This window comes from Rattus norvegicus, chromosome X (assembly GCF_036323735.1).
Source record: "Rattus norvegicus strain BN/NHsdMcwi chromosome X, GRCr8, whole genome shotgun sequence".
NCBI classification, from domain to species: Eukaryota; Metazoa; Chordata; class Mammalia; order Rodentia; family Muridae; genus Rattus; species Rattus norvegicus.
Window position 1 is genome coordinate 15,561,852 of NC_086039.1, and position 21,611 is coordinate 15,583,462.

The 21,611-nt window shown below is 38.5% G+C and overlaps 3 protein-coding genes across 9 annotated transcripts in view; all 3 read right to left on the minus strand.

Moving 5' to 3' along the window:
• Sytl5 (synaptotagmin-like 5) overlaps positions 1 to 21,611 on the minus strand; it is a 241,446-nt gene that overhangs the window by 100,637 nt on the left and 119,198 nt on the right. The window lies entirely within an intron of this gene.
• On the minus strand, positions 15,975 to 16,554 carry H2al3 (H2A.L variant histone 3). The gene has a single exon (NM_001408920.1). It carries the CDS (start codon positions 16,514 to 16,516, stop codon positions 16,088 to 16,090), a length of 429 nt encoding a protein of 142 aa, NP_001395849.1. The 5' UTR covers positions 16,517 to 16,554; the 3' UTR covers positions 15,975 to 16,087.
• Positions 18,625 to 19,179, minus strand: H2ap (H2A.P histone). The gene has a single exon (NM_001134598.1). The coding sequence runs from the start codon at positions 19,093 to 19,095 to the stop codon at positions 18,742 to 18,744; it is 354 nt and encodes a 117-aa protein (NP_001128070.1). The 5' UTR covers positions 19,096 to 19,179; the 3' UTR covers positions 18,625 to 18,741.

The window sequence follows — 21,611 nt, forward strand, 5'->3', positions numbered from 1 at the left end:
GTGTTTACCAAGTGGGTTGCTATTGAACTTTCATTTATGATCCATACAGAGGTATGTGTTTACATTTAAAGTCTATTTTTGAAGTCCTCAAGTTGATGATAAGGTGACTGTGCTCAAAGTCTGACTTCTCACAATCACTCCATCTGTTACCCCGACTCAACTCTACTTCTGACAAAGTCTTCTTGGAAACTCTTCTTCTTGGAAAACATGGGCGATGGTGAATGTCTTTAAGAATTATATTTTGTGGTTTTGAGACTTTTTAATTGTTTTACAGTGATATGGGTTGTAGAATCGCTTCCATGTTAATTTTCCTACTTCCTTCCAAGTCCTAAATTTGTCTTGGAAACATTTTCTGACTGCATAGCTCTAAAACGAAAATGCTACTGAAGTCTATTTACACAAACTGCCAAGCCTTAAATGAATGGGATGTGTTCTTAATGTAGGAACATGGTGTTTCCTGACATTCTGTTAGAATGATTAAATTGAATTAGCCTGGATAAGTCAACTGTTACAAGGAATGGAATCTGCTAAATTAAACTTTAACAAGAGGTGCAAATAGGACAGTACTAGCTGGAAATGAATAAGGTCATTAAGACTTCAGCTGAGTTGGACTTTAATATTTTTATTCAGTGAAGAAGAAAATGAAGTGAAATCCTATTTATTTTGTATTCAAAAGATATAACAGAAAAAATTAAAAACTCATGTTTGAAAGACCATTTAAATGAACAAAAAGTAATTAAAAGAGGACATAATATGCCCATAAAGATGTAGAGTCATGGGAATTTTAAAAGGGGGATTAAAGTTATTTAAAATCCTAGAATCAAATAAGAAGTAAAAACCAAAATTTAATTGTTGAAAAATCAGAATTTGTTGTTTGCTGGCTTAAAAGAGTGTTTTCCTGTGTAGCTCAAGCTGGCCTTCAACTTGGGATCCCATTGCTTACATGTCCTGAGAGCTACAATTCCACATGTTAAACCGCCATATTTACAACCCAAAGTTTATAATGTTAGCAATGAAAAATGGAAACTAACATAGACTCATGAAAATATCTTCATGGCTAGCAACATTAGGCACAGGAGAAACAGCATACTATATATACCCATGTAGAAAATAGACTGCATCAGTACTGGAAATATTTAATTCTAAAATACAGTCACAAATGACTCTTTCTGCCAACCACAACTGAATATTGGAATATTTATTGTTAATACTATTTCAGGTCATGATGGTATATGTTTATAATCCTAGTATTCAACATGTTGATCTCAAGTTCAAGGATAGCCTGGGGTATATAGCAAGACTCTATCTCAAAAACTATACAAATATTTTTAATATACTATGACAAGAATATTAAGTATTAAGCATCAAAGCTTGGTATAGTGGCTCACAATATTTAGGTATATCTCTTTGAGTTCAAGTCCAGCCTGGTCTATATATTGAGTTTCTGACCAGTCAAAGCAACACAGTAAGACCCTATTTCAAACAAATAACTACCCCCCCAAATGAACAGATAAACAAAAAACCCCCAAAATATATAAATAACAAACCTGGAGCTATAGCATGTGATAGCAGTTCAGGATTCCAGGCTCTAGGGTATCAAAGACCCTGAGATAATAGCTGAGAATATGAGATCTGATGAGAAGTCTGGCTTTGAACCTTGGTTAAGTGACCTATTAATAGTATATAACCTTGACGTACCTCAGATGATCTTCATGGAAATGGCATGTTGATGCCTGTGCCATGGCATTCTTATGACAATTAAATGAGTTGTTACATTTTTAAGCCATTGAAAAGTACCATTTGGAATATACTAAGCACCAATTCTTTTCTTTCAACATGGAAAAAGGAAAAAAAAAAACCAGAACAGAACAGAACATCTCATCTAAGGGAATTAGAATGCTCTACTAAGAAAACACCTCAAGTGACGTAGATGTTGAGGTTAAAGGTCTTCCTAAGACCCCTTCAGTCTGAAATGCTAAACACCTATGTTAGGTAAAGGAGGCATAAGTAAAACTCTAACTGCAATATTTACCCAATTCCTGATACTTCGAAATGATTTTGAAAGACAATAAAAGAACTTTCATGTTACATCAGAATTTAACTTGGTCCTTGCAACCTTTCTGTAAGAATAGGTGTGTATGAGGAAACTGAGGCTAACAGAGTACAGAGGAGGCAGTGATTGGTAGAATCATATTTTCACCCCAGATCTTTTGCTTTGTTCTCTCTACCAACTCCATTATTTTTTTCTAGGGACGAGGAAAAGACTATATTTATGAGTTATAGACATTCTGATGAATATGTGGACAAGCCAAGATTTTGAATTCTTAGATTTAGGGAAGAAAATACTTTTAAAATAAAGAGTAAAAAGAAAATTAACAGAAAGGTGACATGAGAATGGATAACTTCCAGATGGAAGAAATAAAAGTAAAAAGACTTGGTAGAAGTTTGGGTACAAAGAACATTAAAAGAAAATTCATCTTTAAACTTTCAAATAGGAAGAACCATGTCACAAATGGCATTATCAGGAACGCAGATGAAAGATAAAGTGTTTGCCACAAAGACAATGATGTTGGCGACACAGTTACCTGTATCAGGTAGAAGTTGGACATGCAACGGGAAAAACATATAGCTTCTGGAAAGAACAATGTCTGAGGATGAGCAGCCACTTTGAGGAGTCAGTTAACACTGTAGGTTGCAGCTCTCAGGGCCACAAAGACAAGAAGGTCAGGATTTCAAGGCTACCATTTGGTACATATCAAGTTCAAGTCTCACCTGGGTTGCCTGTATATTGATCACAATTCAGAAGCAAAGGAAAGAAGTGGTTCAGGGCTAAATGTTTATTTTAACTAATAGTGAAATGGACATGTAAAAGACAAGAAGAAAAGGATCAGAAGGGAAAGTGATAGAAAAAGAGATGAAGAATTGTGTAGAAATGGACAAGGAAGGAAAATTTTCAAAAACTAGAAACTGATCTTAAATGCCACATACAGCAAAGAAGACAATTTAAATGAAGAGTTGGAAAAGTATTCTTTACTAAGCTTACCATAATTTTATTAATTGTTCAGTGAATCCACCCACACCTTTCCTAACTAGAGTAGAAGAGCCCAATGAAAACTCAAGTGTTTCTTAGTGTAACTCCAGTGCCAAGGAGTTCTAGGGCACAACTGTCACTAAATAAATGTTCATATCAGAATTAAAGAAAAAGTATAATTAGACCACATAGCAGAAGGATATGATTCTTGGAATTATGGTGTCAATAAAATGGTCAAGATAGATGTGACAACGTAGGGGAATTTAAAAGAAAGTACAATCTTACAAGAGAAAGTGAAGAGGCAGTAGGGGCATCTTGTAGGTACTGTCTCTTAGCAATGTTTTATTTTTCTCTCAATGACTAGAGAAACAATACAAAATAAATACTCTTTGCTAGTGAACTATATGCTACTAGCTTTTGTCAGTGCTAAGGATTAGACATTCCAGGCTAGGACTGTACCAGGGACTATATTATTTTATATGGGGTCGCACTTCATTGTCTAATATCATTGTGCACTCACTCTACAGCCTTGGTAAGTCATAAGCTTGTAACCCTTCTGCCTCTGCCTCCCAACTGGATGTGGTTTGGGTTCTGTGCCATCAGGCACGGATGTATTTTGTTTCTCTAAGCTCTACCCTCTATCAGGTTTTCCTCAGGAACTTAAGATGGCCAGTAGCATTACTCAACCTGCGATGGGGCCCTTCTTAGTTTACTGATGTCTTCTTTTGTGGAATCAGAAGCCAGGACGAAACTGGAAGAGAAGGCATAGTCAGAATAAAGAAACTATCAAAAGAAAGAAAACAAGCCACAGAAAGAGACTACATAGGAATAGAACCAGACTGGGTACAGAGCTATGCAAAATCAACTAAAATGTGTGACTTTGTGTGGGAAGGAAGTGGTGAGATAGGGAGAGAGTACACACATAGAACATATGGATGTACAAAAGATGGCTATAAGCAAATCTGAAATAGGAGATACTAAAGAAAAGATTAACCATGTGTTTACATATGTTGGCAAAAGTTGCAACATACGCCACTGTGTGATTAAGTTACGGAAATAAACTGCTCATTTCCCATATTTTATGCAGTATTTTCCTCCCTTCTCTTTACATAGTAAATAATTATACAATAGTAGTTGCAACAAAACTACTAAATGTGCTCCAACAGATGAACTAGTAGAAAACCAAACCAATTAGAAGACATTATCAACTGTGAACAAACCGAAGAACAACACAGCGAATCCATAAAAAGGCTAGCAGAGAAGTTCAAGAGCTTGTGAATACATAAATAAAAAACAAATTTCAACAGCTGAAAGACAAATGAGATGATTTCTTATGTTTTCTCATCTTTTTAATCCTAACTGTTCACATCGAAATATATACATAAGTGGATGTGTGTGTGTGTGTGTGTGTGTGTGTGTGTGTGTGTGTGTGTGTGTGTGTAGCTACTGGCTTAGGGACTAAAGGATTGTGTAGTACTTATGAGATATAGTGTACTTAAGGGTTTCACTAGAGTAATAGAATGGTGTAATGGACATAAGTCATAGTGTATAAACTGCAACAGTCATTCATGAATGCTACTATCCAATCAGCTCACGAAATAAAAATCTATAATTTCTTCTTTTAGGTTACTTACAGTATTTTACATACATGTTCACATATAAGGAACATTTCTTGAATATTTTAAATATATAATTCCTGTTGTCTCTAAGTATGCTGTTTGATATAGTAAATTGAAAAAAAATATTTTCAACAGTTCGTGGTGGTTTCTGTAAATCTATAATCTCAGCATTCAGGATCATAAGCAGTAAGTTTTAGGCTAGCATGAGCTACACAATGAGACCATAACAAATACATGTATGTCACTTAAATAAGGAAAGTAACAATCCTGATTATAACACTCTATATTAAAGAGAATCACTATGTCTTTGAGGCCAGGCTGTGCTATGTAGTGAGTTTGAGATAGGGCTACACAAGTGTGAGACCCTGTGTCAAACAGACAGACAAGCAGACAAACCATACATGATAGAAAAAAGAATGAAGCTGAATATAAATATCATTTAATAATTCTATTTACAATATCTGAGATTTCAAATACATGAAAGAAATTCAGGGCAAAAAGACCCACCATTTTAGCCATGAGAAGTCTTTGATAAAATGACTAGTACTTTTGGTATCAACTTGATTTATTTTTGTTATTAGGATACCTACTTGGCTTTTCAGTGAACTCTACCATAAAATTTCATTTTGAATAAAATTAAGAAAATATTTACATATTCTATCCCAATCTATCAAATTAGACCATCAAGCAATCTAACCAGCAAATGCCCCCTACTCCATATATGTTTTTTCTTTGTGAGTTCTACTATCAAGTGGTAGAACGAATCATTTTTTTCCTAACCAGGAATCATCTGCCTACCTCAAATCTTTTGTATCACAAAATAGAAAAATCAACAAAGTAAATATGACAGTAGAGATCCCCAGGGACATCCGTCTTACCTCAGTAAGGTTAAAACGCTTTCGTAGGCTCACTTTTCTTACACACAAACTGTACTGGACTACTTGACCCTCAGGAACTGCTAAGAGCAGGAACTTGAAAAACCAGCCTCCCTTGTTCACACAATATATTTACATGTTAAACACACCCAGTAACACACTGTAATGTTTATCTGTGGTAGACAGCTATTTCGAGAAGCAGGCAGTGTCTACAGAGCTGAGCAAGGATGACGAGAGGAAAGGTAGTCAGGTTTATCCTGTAAACAGCATTTAAAAAGGTCTTGATTTGACACCCTTTTTATGCCAATATTTTGAAGGTAATTCATTCTTTTAGTATTCTTTTATACCACTGAAAAACACTATTCATGCAGATCCTGCGGTCAGGGAGCAGTAATAGCAGTGTGTCAGGAAGCACTGTTTAAAGTGCTTTATATGTCTCATCTACTTTTTCTCCAAACTATTCAGCATATGGTAATGTCATTACACACACATTCCAATGAACAAAAGTGTAGTTTTCTCAGCTACCCAATTAGAAGAATCCCAGGAGCAAAAGCTAGGCATCAGAGTCTATTCTGTAACCATGACAACTCACTGAACAATGAGTGAGATTTTCTTCGAAGCAGTACTGCAATACTGGACATAGGGTAAGCACTGTTAAAAACTGTGAAAAATCACTGCTAGCATCCATTATGAGTTCTTTAAGCTTACACTGTAAACATTTGTTTTTGACATTCATGTTCCTGTAACTGAACAATGACTGAAAATGGGGCAAATTGACTCTTGAATTAGCAGTCTCTCTAATTGGACTCTTACCTGCTGTCCTGTCTGACCTCAGTAAAGGGACCCTCAATCAAATAAGTTTGTGGACTTATTTATTATTGTACTTCCCTTATGTGACAACCAGGTATCTAGAGCACTCCACAGATACATTAAGGAAACTACTGAACAGTTGCGGTTCACTGTCAGGGCTCTTGCAGGCATAGCCTCAGCCAGGACTGTTGTAAACAGTTTGTACCACATTTCTTATTATCACAAACTGCAGTGAGCACATTGTCACCCATTCCCCATCCCATTCCTCTACTTTATTTTGTTCCCTTTTTTCTTCCACCTTGCAGAGTTGGTGAGGTAACACTAGCTAGAAAGGATTTGATTTATACACATAAATTTTGATTTTTACCTAATTTTGACTGCTGTGTATACCCTAGTTCCTCCCTTTTGCAATAATAAGAATGTTTGGTGTATTACTGACTTTGGGCTTCTAAAGTCACTTGAGACTTTTGTGAAAGCTTTTGGACATTTTAAAGTGTTGGGATAAAACAAACTGGGAACTTTAATTTTGGACAATATTTTACATCATTAAATAGTATCAGATTTTAGGGACAAAGGTTATAAGATATGGCTACCTTGTAGTTTCTGAGGAACCTCTATACTGATTCCCAAAGTGACTATGTTGTTTCTGTTCCTACCAGTGATATATTGGGGTCCTGCTTTATGAACATCCTGACTAGAATTTGATATCATGTGTGTCCTTAATGGTAGGCATTCTGTCTTGAGATGAAATCTCAGTTAATTTCCACGGTACTTGGGATTGTAGGATAGTTTTCAATTATTTATTGGCTACTTGTTTTTCTTGTTTTGTTGACTGTCTATTCAGTTAATCAGCCATCACACTAGTTTTTCTTGCTGACTTTCAGTAGCTTGAGCTGTGCTGGTGACAAAGAAACGGGAGCGACAGGCATGGTAGAACTGAAGAGACACCAAGACCTGAGCAGTTAGGCAGCAGGCAGTAAAAGTAACTGACAGTTAAAGAGGCTACTGAATTTTTGTCAGTATCCAGAACAGGAAGAATGGTAGTAAAAGGAGAGAGACAAAAGAGGGCAAAGAGTTAAGGCTAAAGAAAGGGAAAAAAAAGGTTGTTAGGAACCTAAAGAAAAACTGCATGTTCCAAGCCAGGACTTTAGGGTCAAGAGTCTTAGACCTCAGGCTGAGAGCAGTAATGCTGGCAAGCTGTCTGTGGATAAGGGCCTGTGGATACCTGGGGCCTGTATGAGTGGTGCAACACTAGAGGGTACCACTTGCCCCTGCTTCTATCGCAGGCTACAGCCACATGGACTACTGCCAGGCATTAAGGGAAATGAGACTTCCAGAGACCTGCAGATCCTCTCATTGTCTGGTTTTACTTTCTTTTCATGCAGAGCAAAAGAATCCTCAAGAAGCCGATTGGAAAAAGTATTAGACAGCATCTTGAAATGAAGAAACTTTGGAAGATGATTCTCCCCAAGGTTGTATTAGCACAGTCAATCCCTTAGAGACTACAGCAAGGGATCTCAAATATAGGATATAAGGAAATTAAAAATATGAGTCAACTTTAAGTATGGAAAAAAATATCATCCCCGACAGTTGGTCAAGTGGCAGCATCTCCTTTCCTCTTTCCACTCTGTAGGAGATTCTTTCTGGTCGGTCCTGAGGTTTCGGAACCTGGAAGTGTGCAGACAAAAGACTCCTAAAAGTCTTCCAAACGGACTTCTGAAGAGCTTGTTTGCATAGTTCCCTCTTCTAGGATGCCCCAACTTACAAATTCAAACGTCTTTTGTTCTGTTGAGCTCTTAGTCTTTGCTCATCCCCAACCCAGGAGGGCACCCAAGAATTGCCAAGAATCCAGTTTTTTGTGGTATTGCAAGGTTTGTCCTAAGCAGAGCTCTGGAGCGATGGACCTACTTTGTTTTCTTCTTGTCCTGAATCACTGTTTTGTTGTGCCTACAAATACAATACCTACAAATAGCCCATATTTATATCTTTGATTTTTATAAGAATGTCTTGGCTAGTATCAGTTACTTCATCCTTGTCAGAGTGAAATCTCTTAAGGTAAGTCAAATTTTTTGACAAGAATTAGTGTCTAGTTTTACACAATCATTCACTACTGTAATCCCTCAAGACATAACCATGTCATTTAGGTATCAGTAATGAGGTTAGAGACTTATATCAAAACTGAGGGAGAACTCCTTTGCTGACGCATCTTTTATTTTTTACATTTATTATATGTGTGTGCATACGCATGCCATGACATAGATACATGTCAGGTTAGGACTTGTGGGAATGTTTTCTCCTTTCACTATGTGGGATTCAGTGACGTAACTCAGGTCATCAAGCTTAGCAAATGCCTTAGTTTTATCTATATCAGATGACTTAAAACAATATACATATTTATTGTTTTATCATTTGGAATTCAGACACCTGAAATAATTTTCACTTTGACAAAGTTTGGATTGTGTCAGGGCTACCCAACCTCTACAGGCTCTACTTGAAGATCTGTTTGTCTACCAGTTCATAGAGTAGCTTTGATTATATCTCTTGTCTTATAGCCCTTCCTCTATGGCTAATACCACTTACATAGTACCTGATTTCATTGGCAGAACAAAACACATTTGCATCATTCTCTCAGTCCTAAAACTCTCAAGCAAATTTAGCATCAAGTCAAAATCTAAAATCTTATCATTCACTTCAGTGAAGCTACGGTCTGATATGTTCTAAGACAAATTTCTTCTTCAAGTGTGGTCACGTTAAACTTGAATGAAACTTATCTTTTCTCAAGTAGAATGTAAAAGCCTCAAAATTATGCCAGTTTTCTTAAATAAGGAACTTGTGGACTGTGGGCCTTTTGGTCCCCGCATTTTCGATAACACATTTAAATAACAAATCCGTTTCTGTGATACCAGCCTGGCACAGTCAGTCCTTGTGAAGAAGGGGAGCTTCTGTAAGGCAAATGTTTTTTGTTTTTGTTTTTGTTTTTTATATTAGAACAGGAAAGATAGCCACATAAAACAAATACAGAAAACTTCAGAAAGTTTACAGAAACAGAATTTGAAAGAGGCAACAAATTTGTTTTAAGACTTTTCAAGGCTGACTCATAGTTAATGAGTTAATGCATAAGATTTTCAGAAGGGGTTGTAAAGACTTTAGAGTCACACTTTTATACTAGATACTGAACTCAGAGAATTGGACTTGCTCTGTAAAACAGACCAAGTTTTGTTACAACTTGAGTTTGGCTTGATAAAATCATGCTCAAAGATTGCTCTTCAGATATGCCCACTTCCTTTGTTGGTAAACACATTAGTAAAACCTTGCTTTAAAAAGCATGCGTGCTTATATGCATACATTTCTAAATGTCTTAATTTGCAAACTCACCTTCTTCTTAGCAATGTACTCCCAACAAATTTATATTCACAAATTAATCATAATCAACTCCCATTGCCTGCTTATTCTCTTTCTCCTTCTAATGAATTTCTTCATCTTCCCATATAGTTCTTTTATGTCTTTTATTTGACATTTAATTAAGGTTTCTTGAATAGTTATTTACTAAAGCACAGGTGATTTAACCAGCAACTATTGTGCTGAGGGAAAAAAACCACCCTACTAACTAACCGTTAACTGCCAATCACTACTGAGGAAAAGGACAATTCCCCCTCCCTCCCATGACCATCAACTGTTAACTGCCAATGGCTCCTCTGGCTTCTATGGTAGAATGTTGAGAGGTCCCATCTCATTCAGAACCTGGATACCTGGATAGTTAACCACACAGCTGGCCAGCAGATACTATGTATGTGAACTGAATAACTTCAAATAAATCATTCTCACATTATCATGCACTGGATCGTTCCCTTTAAAGTAAAAGGAAAGGTCTGGGCATGCTATCACAGCATTGCTGATTGAGCTACAGGTAACTGTCCCAAGTCTAACACCAGCCTGGAAAACAGTAAATATAAGACAAGCTAGACCTACATAGCAACATCTTATTGCAAACTAAACATAAAAATTAACAAAGAATAGAAAAATAGTATGTAGCATTTAATGATTTCTTGTCTCATCATTTTCAGTAATAAAAGGACAAGCTGCAATCACTTATCTTTTCAAGCTCCCATGACCTTATTGTAAATGCTTCAATAGCCTGGCAATTTTATTCATATCCTTCCTCAAACCATCTTAAATTTTGATACTTAGAATAATAATTTGAAATATATTTTATAGTTGAGATTTTCTCCTCCCACCCCAAACCTTTGGAAAGTTGCAAATATTTATTCTGTCATTTTGTGATGAGCAAAATGTTACAAAACCATTTATCTGATATGCTGTCATAGATTACATTAAAATTTTTTCAGTCAAGCGGTTCTCCCCAATAGTAACAATTTCCTAAATTACTCAGCCTCTAACTGTATTCTAAACACTTGCTTTTATATATACAAATGAGTGTAGCTCTCATCCCTTATCAAAGAAGATTCATCTTGCAGAAGATTAAGACCAATATAGAAAGTCATTACTGGTCAAAATGCAGAGAAGAGTTGACCCTGGGATTCCCAACCCTAAATGGGCGATCTACAAAGCAACCTGTACATCTAAATCTCAGTGAACATCTCAGAAAAGGGTGAAAGATTATAAAATCCATAGAACCAACAAACCTGATGCTCTTCTACACATAGCATCCATGAAGTTTCCAGGATACGGTTGTTTAAGCAAGACCCACATAATGATAATATCAGTCAACATACCAACACAGATGGGAGAATTTTTTTTCCTAAAGACGTTTTGTTTTTGCCTTAATTCAGTGTTTTATTTTAAACGATCAATGCACAATGTTACAATATCACCCATGAACCAATTATCACATCAAAACACAAAGAGGATTAATTAATTTTTGGTACAATATGATAGAGTTCTAACACCTCATTGTAGCTATCATGTATAGAGATTGTGTTCAATGTTAAAATAGGATATCTGCTATTATCTGAAAATTTCAATTAAAGTAAGACTCCCATTTCCAAACATATATCCATATAAAGAGACTTTTAAAAAACATATACATCATATATAGCAAACAATTGAAATCAAAGGCAGATATGAGAACCCAGAAGCTTTCCATTCACTAAGATATTTTAAAGACACAGTTTTTAAGGCACACATAAGATTTTTTTCATAAGACGGTATCTTCTTCTGAAGCCTAGGCTTGCCTTGAACTCACAAATGTTCTGTTTTAGCCTTCTGAGTGTAGGGACAATAGGAATGTACCAGCATGTCAGGCTGGTTTTCTTATGCTTTTTAAAAAGAAAAAATATTGATTTTCAAATTGGTAGCATGTAACATACAATAGGATTATTATTTTGAGAAAGTTAAATACATTTCATATTTCATGGTTTTCATTTTAATGTAGTACACAAAAGTGGGTATCCTATACTAAAATCATCAATGGTCATGATGAGTGTGAATGAATCCAGAGACTAAAGCTTTTGAGAATTGTTACCTGCATCCAGTGTTTCTCAAAGAGGGGTACCTATACCACTGCCACTGCTACAACCACTACTAACTGATATGTGATAAAAACATCAATTCTCAGACCCTACTTGAAAGTTCAGGAATAATTGTGTGCCTGGGGCTCAGCATGCTCCATTTTTTAAAAAAATATTATTTTAATTTTTAAAAATTAAAATATAACTACATAATTTCCCCTCTTCCCCTTTCTCTAACACCTTCAATGTTCCACCCCCTTGCTCCCTCTCAAATTCATGGTCTCTTTTCTGTAATTGTTATTATTACACATATACCCACACATAAATACAATCTGCTGAGTTCATCTACTGTTACAAACACACACACACACACACACACACACACACACACACACACACACACATGATGATTTCAGAGCCTACTACTTGTTACTGGATAATCAATTAGGGAACTCATGACTGAGGAAGTCTAACTCTCCTGCTATCAGCATTCCTTAGCTGTCTGTAGTTCTTTGTCTACTCTATGGGTAGGGCCCCATGAGATTTTCTTCCCCTTTGCTACAGATATGTTTTTACTATATCATAGTGACTTGTCCGAAATTTACTATGTAGATCAGGCTGGCCTTAAACTTACTGAGATCTACCTGCCTCTGCCTCCTTAGTTCTGGATTAAAGGGAGTTTGTTACCATTGCTACCTCAAATAGATAGATAGATAGATAGATAGATAGATAGATAGATAGATAGATAGATAGATAGATAGATAGATTTTTAATTAAAATATGTTCTCAATACCTGCTATGGATTATATTTATATATTATTTCATTTATAGAGTATACATAATGATTATACATGTTCGGGAAAACACTGTTATTTCAGTATAACATATCACTTAGGGTTTAAATTGTGGTATGGGGAATATTAATAAAAATTTTGAAAAGTGGGTCACTTAATGGGAAGGAACTAGATCAGTAACACTCAACCTGTGGGCCACAACCCCTTTGGGGGTCACATATATTTCCTACATGACAGATATTTACCTCATGATTCATCACAGTAGGAAAATTATAGTTATGAAGTAGCAACAAAAATGTCATGGTTGGGGGGGTCACCACAGCATGAGGAACTATATTAAGGGTCACAGCATTAGGAAGGCTGAGAACCACGGAACTAGACAATTGTGAGTTCTAAATATTTTTTTAATGTACCAGTGTCTTTGCAATACTTTCCTTGCAGACAGTTGTACCCCTATAGTGGCATGATTACAGTTCTTATCCTCTATCTATCTATCTATCTATCTATCTATCTATCTATCTATCTATCTACCTACCTACTTACCTACCTACCTATCTATATTGTGTTAGGGACTGAACCTAAGGCCTCACACATGCTTTACAAACTTCCAACCACTGAGCTGGATCCCCAGCCCTCTGTTACTATTTTTAGATGTTTGGTTATAACCTGCATTAGTTTGTGTCCTGTATCTTTTAGATGGTTTAAGCACATCAAACTGATGTTTCCTGATGATTAAAATATAAATGCTCAGGACCTGCTCAATGCTTATGGGAAAATAAAGTAGATCATTATGCTTACAAATATTTTGATCAACAAGCCACTCATGACTTTATAATTTCATTTTGCATAATGTGGAAAGATTATTTGATCTTAGGTTGCATTATTCTTGCTATGCAATTGTACAAAATACTTACTGGTGAAAAACCATGTTTTCTATAAAACTCATAGGCATAGCTTGACACTGTGTTAAAAGGGAGTATCCCTGTTGATCCTTGACTCTACAACTGCTTCACTAGCTATGGCTGAATCAAATCCAAGCTCCAAACTATGCTCAGAAAAGAAACTATCTCAGAGAGACCTGGAACCTTAAACTACTGCATGAACTATAAAGTCTACACAGAGCTGCTCATGCTGTATGTTTAACCAACCTATTACATCATATTAGGTCAGTTTCTCTTTGATGCTGTTCTGTGAAATAACCTGAGGACTATTATAAGCCACAGGCATAAGCCAACATGGCTTTTCAACATCAGATAGCTGTTTAATCAATGGAGTACTCTAGGCCTGAGAACTAGACTGTTCACACAAAGAACATTACTTGAGAAAAGTTATCTGATTATAATGACTAATTCCATGGCATTTTTCACTGCTGGCCACTGGACTAAAAGAAACCAATGTTCTATAACCACTTAGACCTGCCTAAACTGTAGGTCTTAGGCCAAATAGCATTTATATACAAGTGTTTATGTAGCAGTGTGTCAAAAACTAAAGCATATATTCCATACAACATTCTCTCTTTTGAAATGAGGCAGAGAATTAAATTTTTATTTAAAAACATAGACCAGAGTCTCTATTTTGTATATTTCCTTTTGGCCTCACCATTATCTCTCAGTGCTCAGTCAACATTCCTGATATTCAAGGTTAATGCTAACACTGGTCCACTCAATATTCAATGGCCTCCCCCTGTTGCAGTAAAGTAAAAATGCTTTCTTTTACCCGCACTAGATCTGGCACTGTAGTGCCCCATGGCATCTGACAGATCTCTTCATCTCAGTCAGCAAAGCGTCTCCCCTGCTGAGCTCCAACCCATATCACACTGCTGATGGCTACTCTCTGAGCCTGGCAATGATCTCTCTACCCATCTAGTTCCCAAGGCAGGTTGCCACCATGCCAGACATACACATTCCAATTCTGTGGCGGCCCAGTGTGTCCAGCCTCCACACAGTCTCTTGAACTCAATTAAATCATCACACAAAAGAACACACAATAAGCTCTGATCCAGCTGATAATATATAATTGCCCAGCTAGATAAGATACAGTTTGCTCATCTAGATACACAAAATCCTGTACAAAATCCTTAAGAATATTCATAACCTGTAAATGTGCAGAGAGGAATCCTAACATCCACCTCCATGCTCCCTCAGCTGCTCCTCCTTCCAGTCTCCTCCTCCTCTAAAACTTTTCTCCCACATATCCTTCCTTCTCATCCAATGACAGACTTTGTTCTATCTTGTACCTGCCTTCACCTGCATAATGACATCATCCTACATCCTCCTACAAACAGCTGACCTGAAGCATTTCCACCCAAGAATGATGTCTTCCCCACCACAGTCCATGTTTTCACTAATCCCTCTCCAGACAGCAGTACCATACTGGTCATCCCTTCTACATTCTTAGCCTATCAGGAAAGCTTCTGTAAAGAAAAAAAAATGCCCTGACTCTGGCTTGACCCCAAGACCAAGGCCAAAGAAACATTGATTCCAAGAACAGAGCCAAGAAAAGAACACATTGACTCAGACTTGAACCCATGACCAGTGCCGAAGAAAGAATACACTGACCCTGAATTGACTTCAACCCCAAGATCAGGAAACAGAACCAATCCCTGAGCTTGCCCTAAAAACCCACCAATCCCTGAATAGGAAACCCCACCAATTGCTGAGCTAACCCAAGCTCAGGCATTGAAATGTCACCAATCCTTACCCTGGAAATCTCCACCCTGCAAAGCTCTACCATTCCAAGAAACTCCATATAAACCCTAACCTTCTGATTAGTTCCCTGCTGTTTCTTGCCCAAGCTGTTTCTTGCCCAAGCAGAAACAGCCTGTCTTCTGGGTTTTCTCCTCCCAATAAATCCCTTTTGTGAAGTTTATTGTGTGATGTAACTTTGTGGTCTTCCTTGCCTTGGGATTGCCAGAGTACCTCTTGATTTAGAGGTGTAACACAGGAGCATAGCTTTTACTGGGGAAATTCTCAGTATACGGGAGCAGAGTTGTAACATTTTGCCCAGGGAAGCCATGCCCAGCAGGAGTAGAACTGGCACACTTTCATAAGGACCCCACTCCACCAGACTGCCCTAGCCAGAACAAAACTGTAACACCTTTACTGGGGAGACAGTCTCTCCTTCCCTGTAGCAGCAGAAACAGCTGTAACACTTCTACAGGGGAAGCTTTTCCCTTCAGAGCTGCAACACACTCTGTCCTTTTCCTCAGCTACCTTTTCAAACCAAGGCTACGGCTCGCCCCCTCCCCAGGAAATCACAGTTTCTGTGCCATCCCCTACTTCAACCGACCACCCAATCCTACACCCTGCACTCCAGGGTGTTTGATGATCACCTCTATCCCCAAATGACGCATTGAAATGAATCACAATCACCAGAAATGCTTTAGACACTTTAATACAATGTCTGAGTAAGCCCCACCTCCACCAATAAGGGAGACATTGAGGCTGATTTGAGACTTGATGGCTTTCCAGTCTCTGAAATGCAATTATCTTCACTTCTTATCAGGTGCTGGTGTCCCAGAGGGTGCTGGTGTCTCATCAGGTTCTGTTATCTCATCAGGTGTTGGTCTCTTGAGTGCAGATCTTTTATTAAGTGCTGATGTCCCGCTGGGTCCTGGTATCTCACCAGCCAACCATTTGTTATCTTTTAGGAGTTGGTGGAATCCTTCATTCTTTCGAATGGCCATGGTCACATGCTCAGGGCTAATAAGCTTACTGCCACTGTTGTGGGCCTCCTTGCCAGCCAGGTCAAGAATATTTGAGGTCAAATATTCAAGAACACCGGCAAGAAAAACGGGTGCAGAGGAGTTAGGGCATTTGGAGGTGTTCCTTTCTCGAAGTAGGCGTTCTACTTTGTTAACTGGGAAGTGAAGTTTTCCTCGTGAGGAGCGAGCCGCATTATTCTGTCGCTTGCCTTCCATAGTACCTGGTTGAGATGGTGTGTGGTCGGCTCTCTCTCTCTCTCTCTTCTGATCTGGGGTCTTCAAGGCAGCAGCTTTTATAGCCAGTGCCTTCACTGCTCCTCTTTGTGACAGCAGACTTTGTGATGTCATTAGTGCCCACTGGGCTCTCTGATCCTCTTTCAGTCAACCAGAGCCTGTGCTAGAAACTGCTCACATTAGTGAATACATCCCCATTTGGGGGAAAATTATCCCACTTTGTTTCAACAGTACAGCAAAAAGTTGTTTTTCAATTAAAACTGTTCATCCCACTTTAGCATACCATTCCACCTCCTGATTCCAGCATTGCCTTTGAAAATATGTACATCCTTTTGTAAACTATTGGTCACTGACAGTTACAGTTTGAATATGAAATGTCCCCCATAGTCAGACGAGCAATGTCAAGGAATCCATTAATATATTTAGACCGTGATCAATTGCTACAAAGCTGTCCAATGTATAAAATCTGGTTTTGGAGCCCCTGGTTATGGCTTATTGTAGAAAAATAGCCCTATGAATCGATTTCAGGGCAGCAGGCAGGAGAAAAGCCTTATCTAGGAGAAGCCATAGTAGGTGTGAAGGGTTATTACTCAAGCCACCCCCACTGAGAAGTGCTCCCTTGATTCAAACACACACTCTTAAGCACAACTTCCAGCATGGCAAACATGGCAGGTCTCCCCCTTCTCCCCCTTCTCCCCCTTCTCCCCCTTCTCTCTGTCTTACTAAAAAGAGAACAAAAACAAAGACATTAGGTTACATCCCTTAAACTAGCCACAGGTCTATTCTCTCTTTGGGCTACTTCCTCCTCCTGCAGTTGTCTCTCAAGGTCGAGCTCTCAAAGTATTGAAGTCCAGCCATCAAAAGCTCCCTCTGGCTGTCCTAATTAACCTATCTAATCAAAATCAAATACCTCGTCATAACATGGTTTCCCCCTTTACCTTTATAAACTGCCATTTGCCTATGGGCCGTGTCTGTCTCTATCCAGAGGCAGTCCTTTGTCCTCTCCCCTACTTCTGGGAAAAATATCCTTTGCCCCCTTATTCTCTTCCCTTTCTCCCTTGTCCTCTATCTCCTTTTTGTTTCTTATTCCCTTCCCCATATCCCTGTGAGGGAAATAAATCTCATTTGTGCTGAGAACTAGGGTCTTTGGGGTCCCAAGCTGATAGCGACCTTGTTAAGATGAATCAAACATGCTGGATGAACAGTTCTGTGTGATCAAGTAGTTTCCATTTCTTAGATTTTGCTTAGTGCCTGAGGTAGAATTTGGAGGTTGGACATGTTTGATTCCCTATTGCCAAGTCTTTACATAGACAATAGGCCTAGGAGGAGATACATGTTCAAAGAACTGGTTTATAGCTTCAACTCTGAGATTCAATCATGTGTCAAGGCTAAATGAAAACAGTATGATTTCCTTCATCCAGATTTAAAAAATAACTAGTATTCCCATAGGTTATAACATTTGAAATTGGATTGAGATAAAATATAGACAAATTGACAGTAGAAATATTTGGCAAGCTAGATTCTCTGCCACCTTCTACCCAGAAGCAATTAGATTTCTATAAATCACAGGCTCTCTAGAAAAACATATCCCAAGACTAGATGTTTAACCATTTTACCTCTTCTAAAATGGATATTTCCTTCTGGCTTTGCCATTACACCATCATCAAGTGAATACTCTGTCCCTTATGCCTACTCATGTGACTCATGCAAACTGTCTTTACCCCTTCGCTGACACCCATTTCCTTCTGCTCTGAGACCTTTGCTCCCATGAAAGGTGGCTTCTGTTCATCAGCAGCATCTTCCAAGTTACCATACTGAAAATATAACTCTCCAGTGAGGCTACAGACTACTTCTGGTCTTCTCTGAGGCTTCTTTTGTACTCAGAGCCAACAAGGGAGCCTTCTCCACCCTCCTCTCTGCCCAATTCCCCCCACTGGGGTCATTACCCAGCCCACCCCCACTGAGAAGTACTCCCTCGATTCAAACCCCCACTCCTAAGCATAACTTCAATCTTTTATTCTTTCTTTGATATCTTGTGGATACCTCCAACTCAACGAGACAAACTGAAATAAGTCAGAACAAGTAACTTTCATTTAAACATTTTATTAGTATTCATGGACACAGGGGGCAGCCTCCTCTGCTATTAGCCTTCATGGTTCTAGCTGAGTTTGTGAGGCTTCCCACTCTTGGGTTGTGAACCCCATTCTTTAGCCATTCCTTCTGGGTCCAGGCATCTCATCAAACAGAGAGAAAGGCGCATTCTTGAAGGCTTGAGGGGGTTCACGGTCATTCTCTCTCTGTCTCTCTCTATCTTGTGAAATATTTTGCTGGCTGTTGATGTTGGCTTCGGAGCCCACCACCTCCAGGATGTAGTCGGTAAGGTAATCAAGCATGGCAAGGAGGAAGTCAGAAGTTGTGGAACCTAGGCAGGGGGTGTATTGCTCCTCCTGCAGTAGGCGGTACACATAGTTCACAGGCACCTGTACCTCAGGCCTAGAAGAAGGATCTTCCGTCTGCTTGTTGTCGCTGCAAGCCTTCTCTTGGCTCTTCTTCCCCGACATGATGGTTTGATGGTTTGGGCTCCGGTAAGCTCTGCCTGGTTCACCAGCAGGACTGGTTCTCTGAAGACAATGTTCAGTCAGGCCCATTGCACCCTCAACTTCTGCACCTCATTGGTCAGGAGCTACCTTTATGACATCTTAGGCTTTGAGATGTCATTGGTGCCTGGTGGGTTATGAGCTTTGACTAGGTTTTGAGCCTAGAAATATCTATCACAGCAATGTGACCACCTTACCCTGATTTTGAGGGGACTCTAACTCTTCTCAATTACACTTGAATTAACATTGTAGAAATAATGTGTTTTACTTGAAGCTGTCTGTCTTTACAACCTTTCATCAATTACAAGGCAGTGATAAGCATGTCAAATACATTTCCAGGTAGAGGCTTGACTGTCCTCTTCAAGCAGTGTTGAGACCCTTTTTGATTCAATTTACTTATTTAAATAGGCTTGGTTAACAATCCTGTACACATTTGAATATATTCATTCATATGTTTATTCAGTATCATAGATATTCAATATCCACATGAGTTTTATCCAATTTCCAAAACATCTCTTTTTGGAGAGGAAATGCTTGGTGTGTTTCTGGTACATAGATGTTGGTAGCTATACTTTGTGTTCTATTTAAGTCTGGATATTGCTTTCTTGTTGTTCTTTCTGTTGGGTTAAAGCCAAGCTCCAGTATACATATTTTATTTCAATTTTCCTTTCTATTACTATCTTGTTTCTGTATTTTTGTTGTGTTTTGGTTCACTTATAACCAGTAACTCCTACTCCAAAAGATCTATAGTGAAAGGAATCTTCAATCAAGTCAATATCAAAACCCAAATATGTAAAACTTTATTGGATATCAGGGCAGAACAATAAGCTCATGAGATGTGAGACCACTGATCCTGGCTCTATTGATTTCATAACTTTATCTATAGCCAGATTTCTTCCCTCCGAACTCTCTGATAATTTCTTTTAATCATATGTCCTTGGCACAAGGTTACAAGTGAGTAATCTTAGCCACTATTGTTCTTCACAAAGCTTAAAAACCCCACAGATTTCTGTCATTTCATCTTCTGTCACCTTCAATCTAATCTGACATTAATTCTGCTGATATATCATTTTCCAAAGCTTACAGATCTAAATGACTCATTTCATCAGACATTAGATTCTTTCACAGGTCCTTAATCAAAGTAAAAGGTAGTCATGCTTCAGCCCACACACACAGAGAGGCTAAGTAACAAGGAGGGCTCTAGGGGTAATGACTGGATTTCCCTGGGAAGGGGATATAGAATAGATTATGTGGGTAGACTGGAGGTTGGTAGTGAGTGAACAGGAGAAATCAGGTTGGGGAGGAAGCAATGGATGGAGAGAGTACAAGGAGAGACTACTTGAACTTAGGAGAGGGCTTGATAGGCAATGTGGAAACCTAGAGAAGTGGAAACTTCCTGGAACTTATATGAGAATGACCCTAGTGAGGACTTCTAGTAATGAAGGATATGGAGCCTGAACTAGTCATCTCCTGTAACCAACCAGGCAAGGCATCCAGGAGTGGGATTTAAACACAAATCCAGTCACAAAACCTTTGATCCACAATCTGTCCTGCCTGAAAGATGTGCCAGGGCAATAATGGCTTATAGGAGTGGCCAACCAACGACTGGTCCACTCTGAGGCCCACTTCACAAGAGGAAGCCCACACAAGACACTGCTTGGATAGCCAGGAACCAGAAGCTGAATGGCTCAGAGACCTAAGATTGAACCAAACATGTCTGGCAAAAAAAGATCAATGAAAAAAATCATAATGACATTGTGTTATACTCATAGATTAGTGCCTTGTCCACTCATCATTACAGAGGCTTCTTCCAGCAACTGATAGGAGCAAGTGCAGAAACCTACAGCCAAACATTAGGCATAACTCATGAAAGGTCCCCCAGAAAAGGGGAAAGAAGGTTTGTAGGAGCCAGAGGGTTTCAGGATACCAGGAGAACAAGCCCCACAGAATCAACTAAGCAGAGATCATAGAGACTCACAGAGACTAAAACAGCAACCACACAGTCTGTGCTAGGTCATAACATATATGTTGTCATTGTTTAATGTGGTGTTTTTGTGGGACTCCTAACAATGAGGGTTCGGGTATCTCTGACTCTTACTGGCTCCTGGGACCCCTTTCCTCATACTGGGTTGCCTTATCCAGCCTTGATACGAAATTTTGGGCCTAGTCTTATTATATCTTTTTATGCCATGCTTAGTTGATATCCCTTGAAGAGCTGTTCTTTTTGGAAGGAAAATAGAGGAGCAGAGGATCTGAGAGAGGGGAGGAGGGTAAGGGATCAGGAGGAGTGGTTGGAATGAAGGTTGTAGTGAGGATGTATTTTATGAGAGAAAAATCAATAAGGAAGAAGAAAGGACAGAAAGAAAGAAAAAGAAAGAAAGAAAGAAAGAAAGAGAGAAAGAAAGATAGAAAGTAAGAAAGGAAGAAAGAGACTCCATTTCTAAGTCTTGATTGCACTGAGAAGTGCGCATCATGTCTCT

Bases quoted from the DNA above. Each gene is read 5' to 3' on its own strand.
- H2al3 (NM_001408920.1), bottom strand. From the start codon at position 16,516: ATGGAAGGCAAGCGACAGAATAATGCGGCTCGCTCCTCACGAGGAAAA.
- H2ap (NM_001134598.1), bottom strand. From the start codon at position 19,095: ATGTCGGGGAAGAAGAGCCAAGAGAAGGCTTGCAGCGACAACAAGCAG.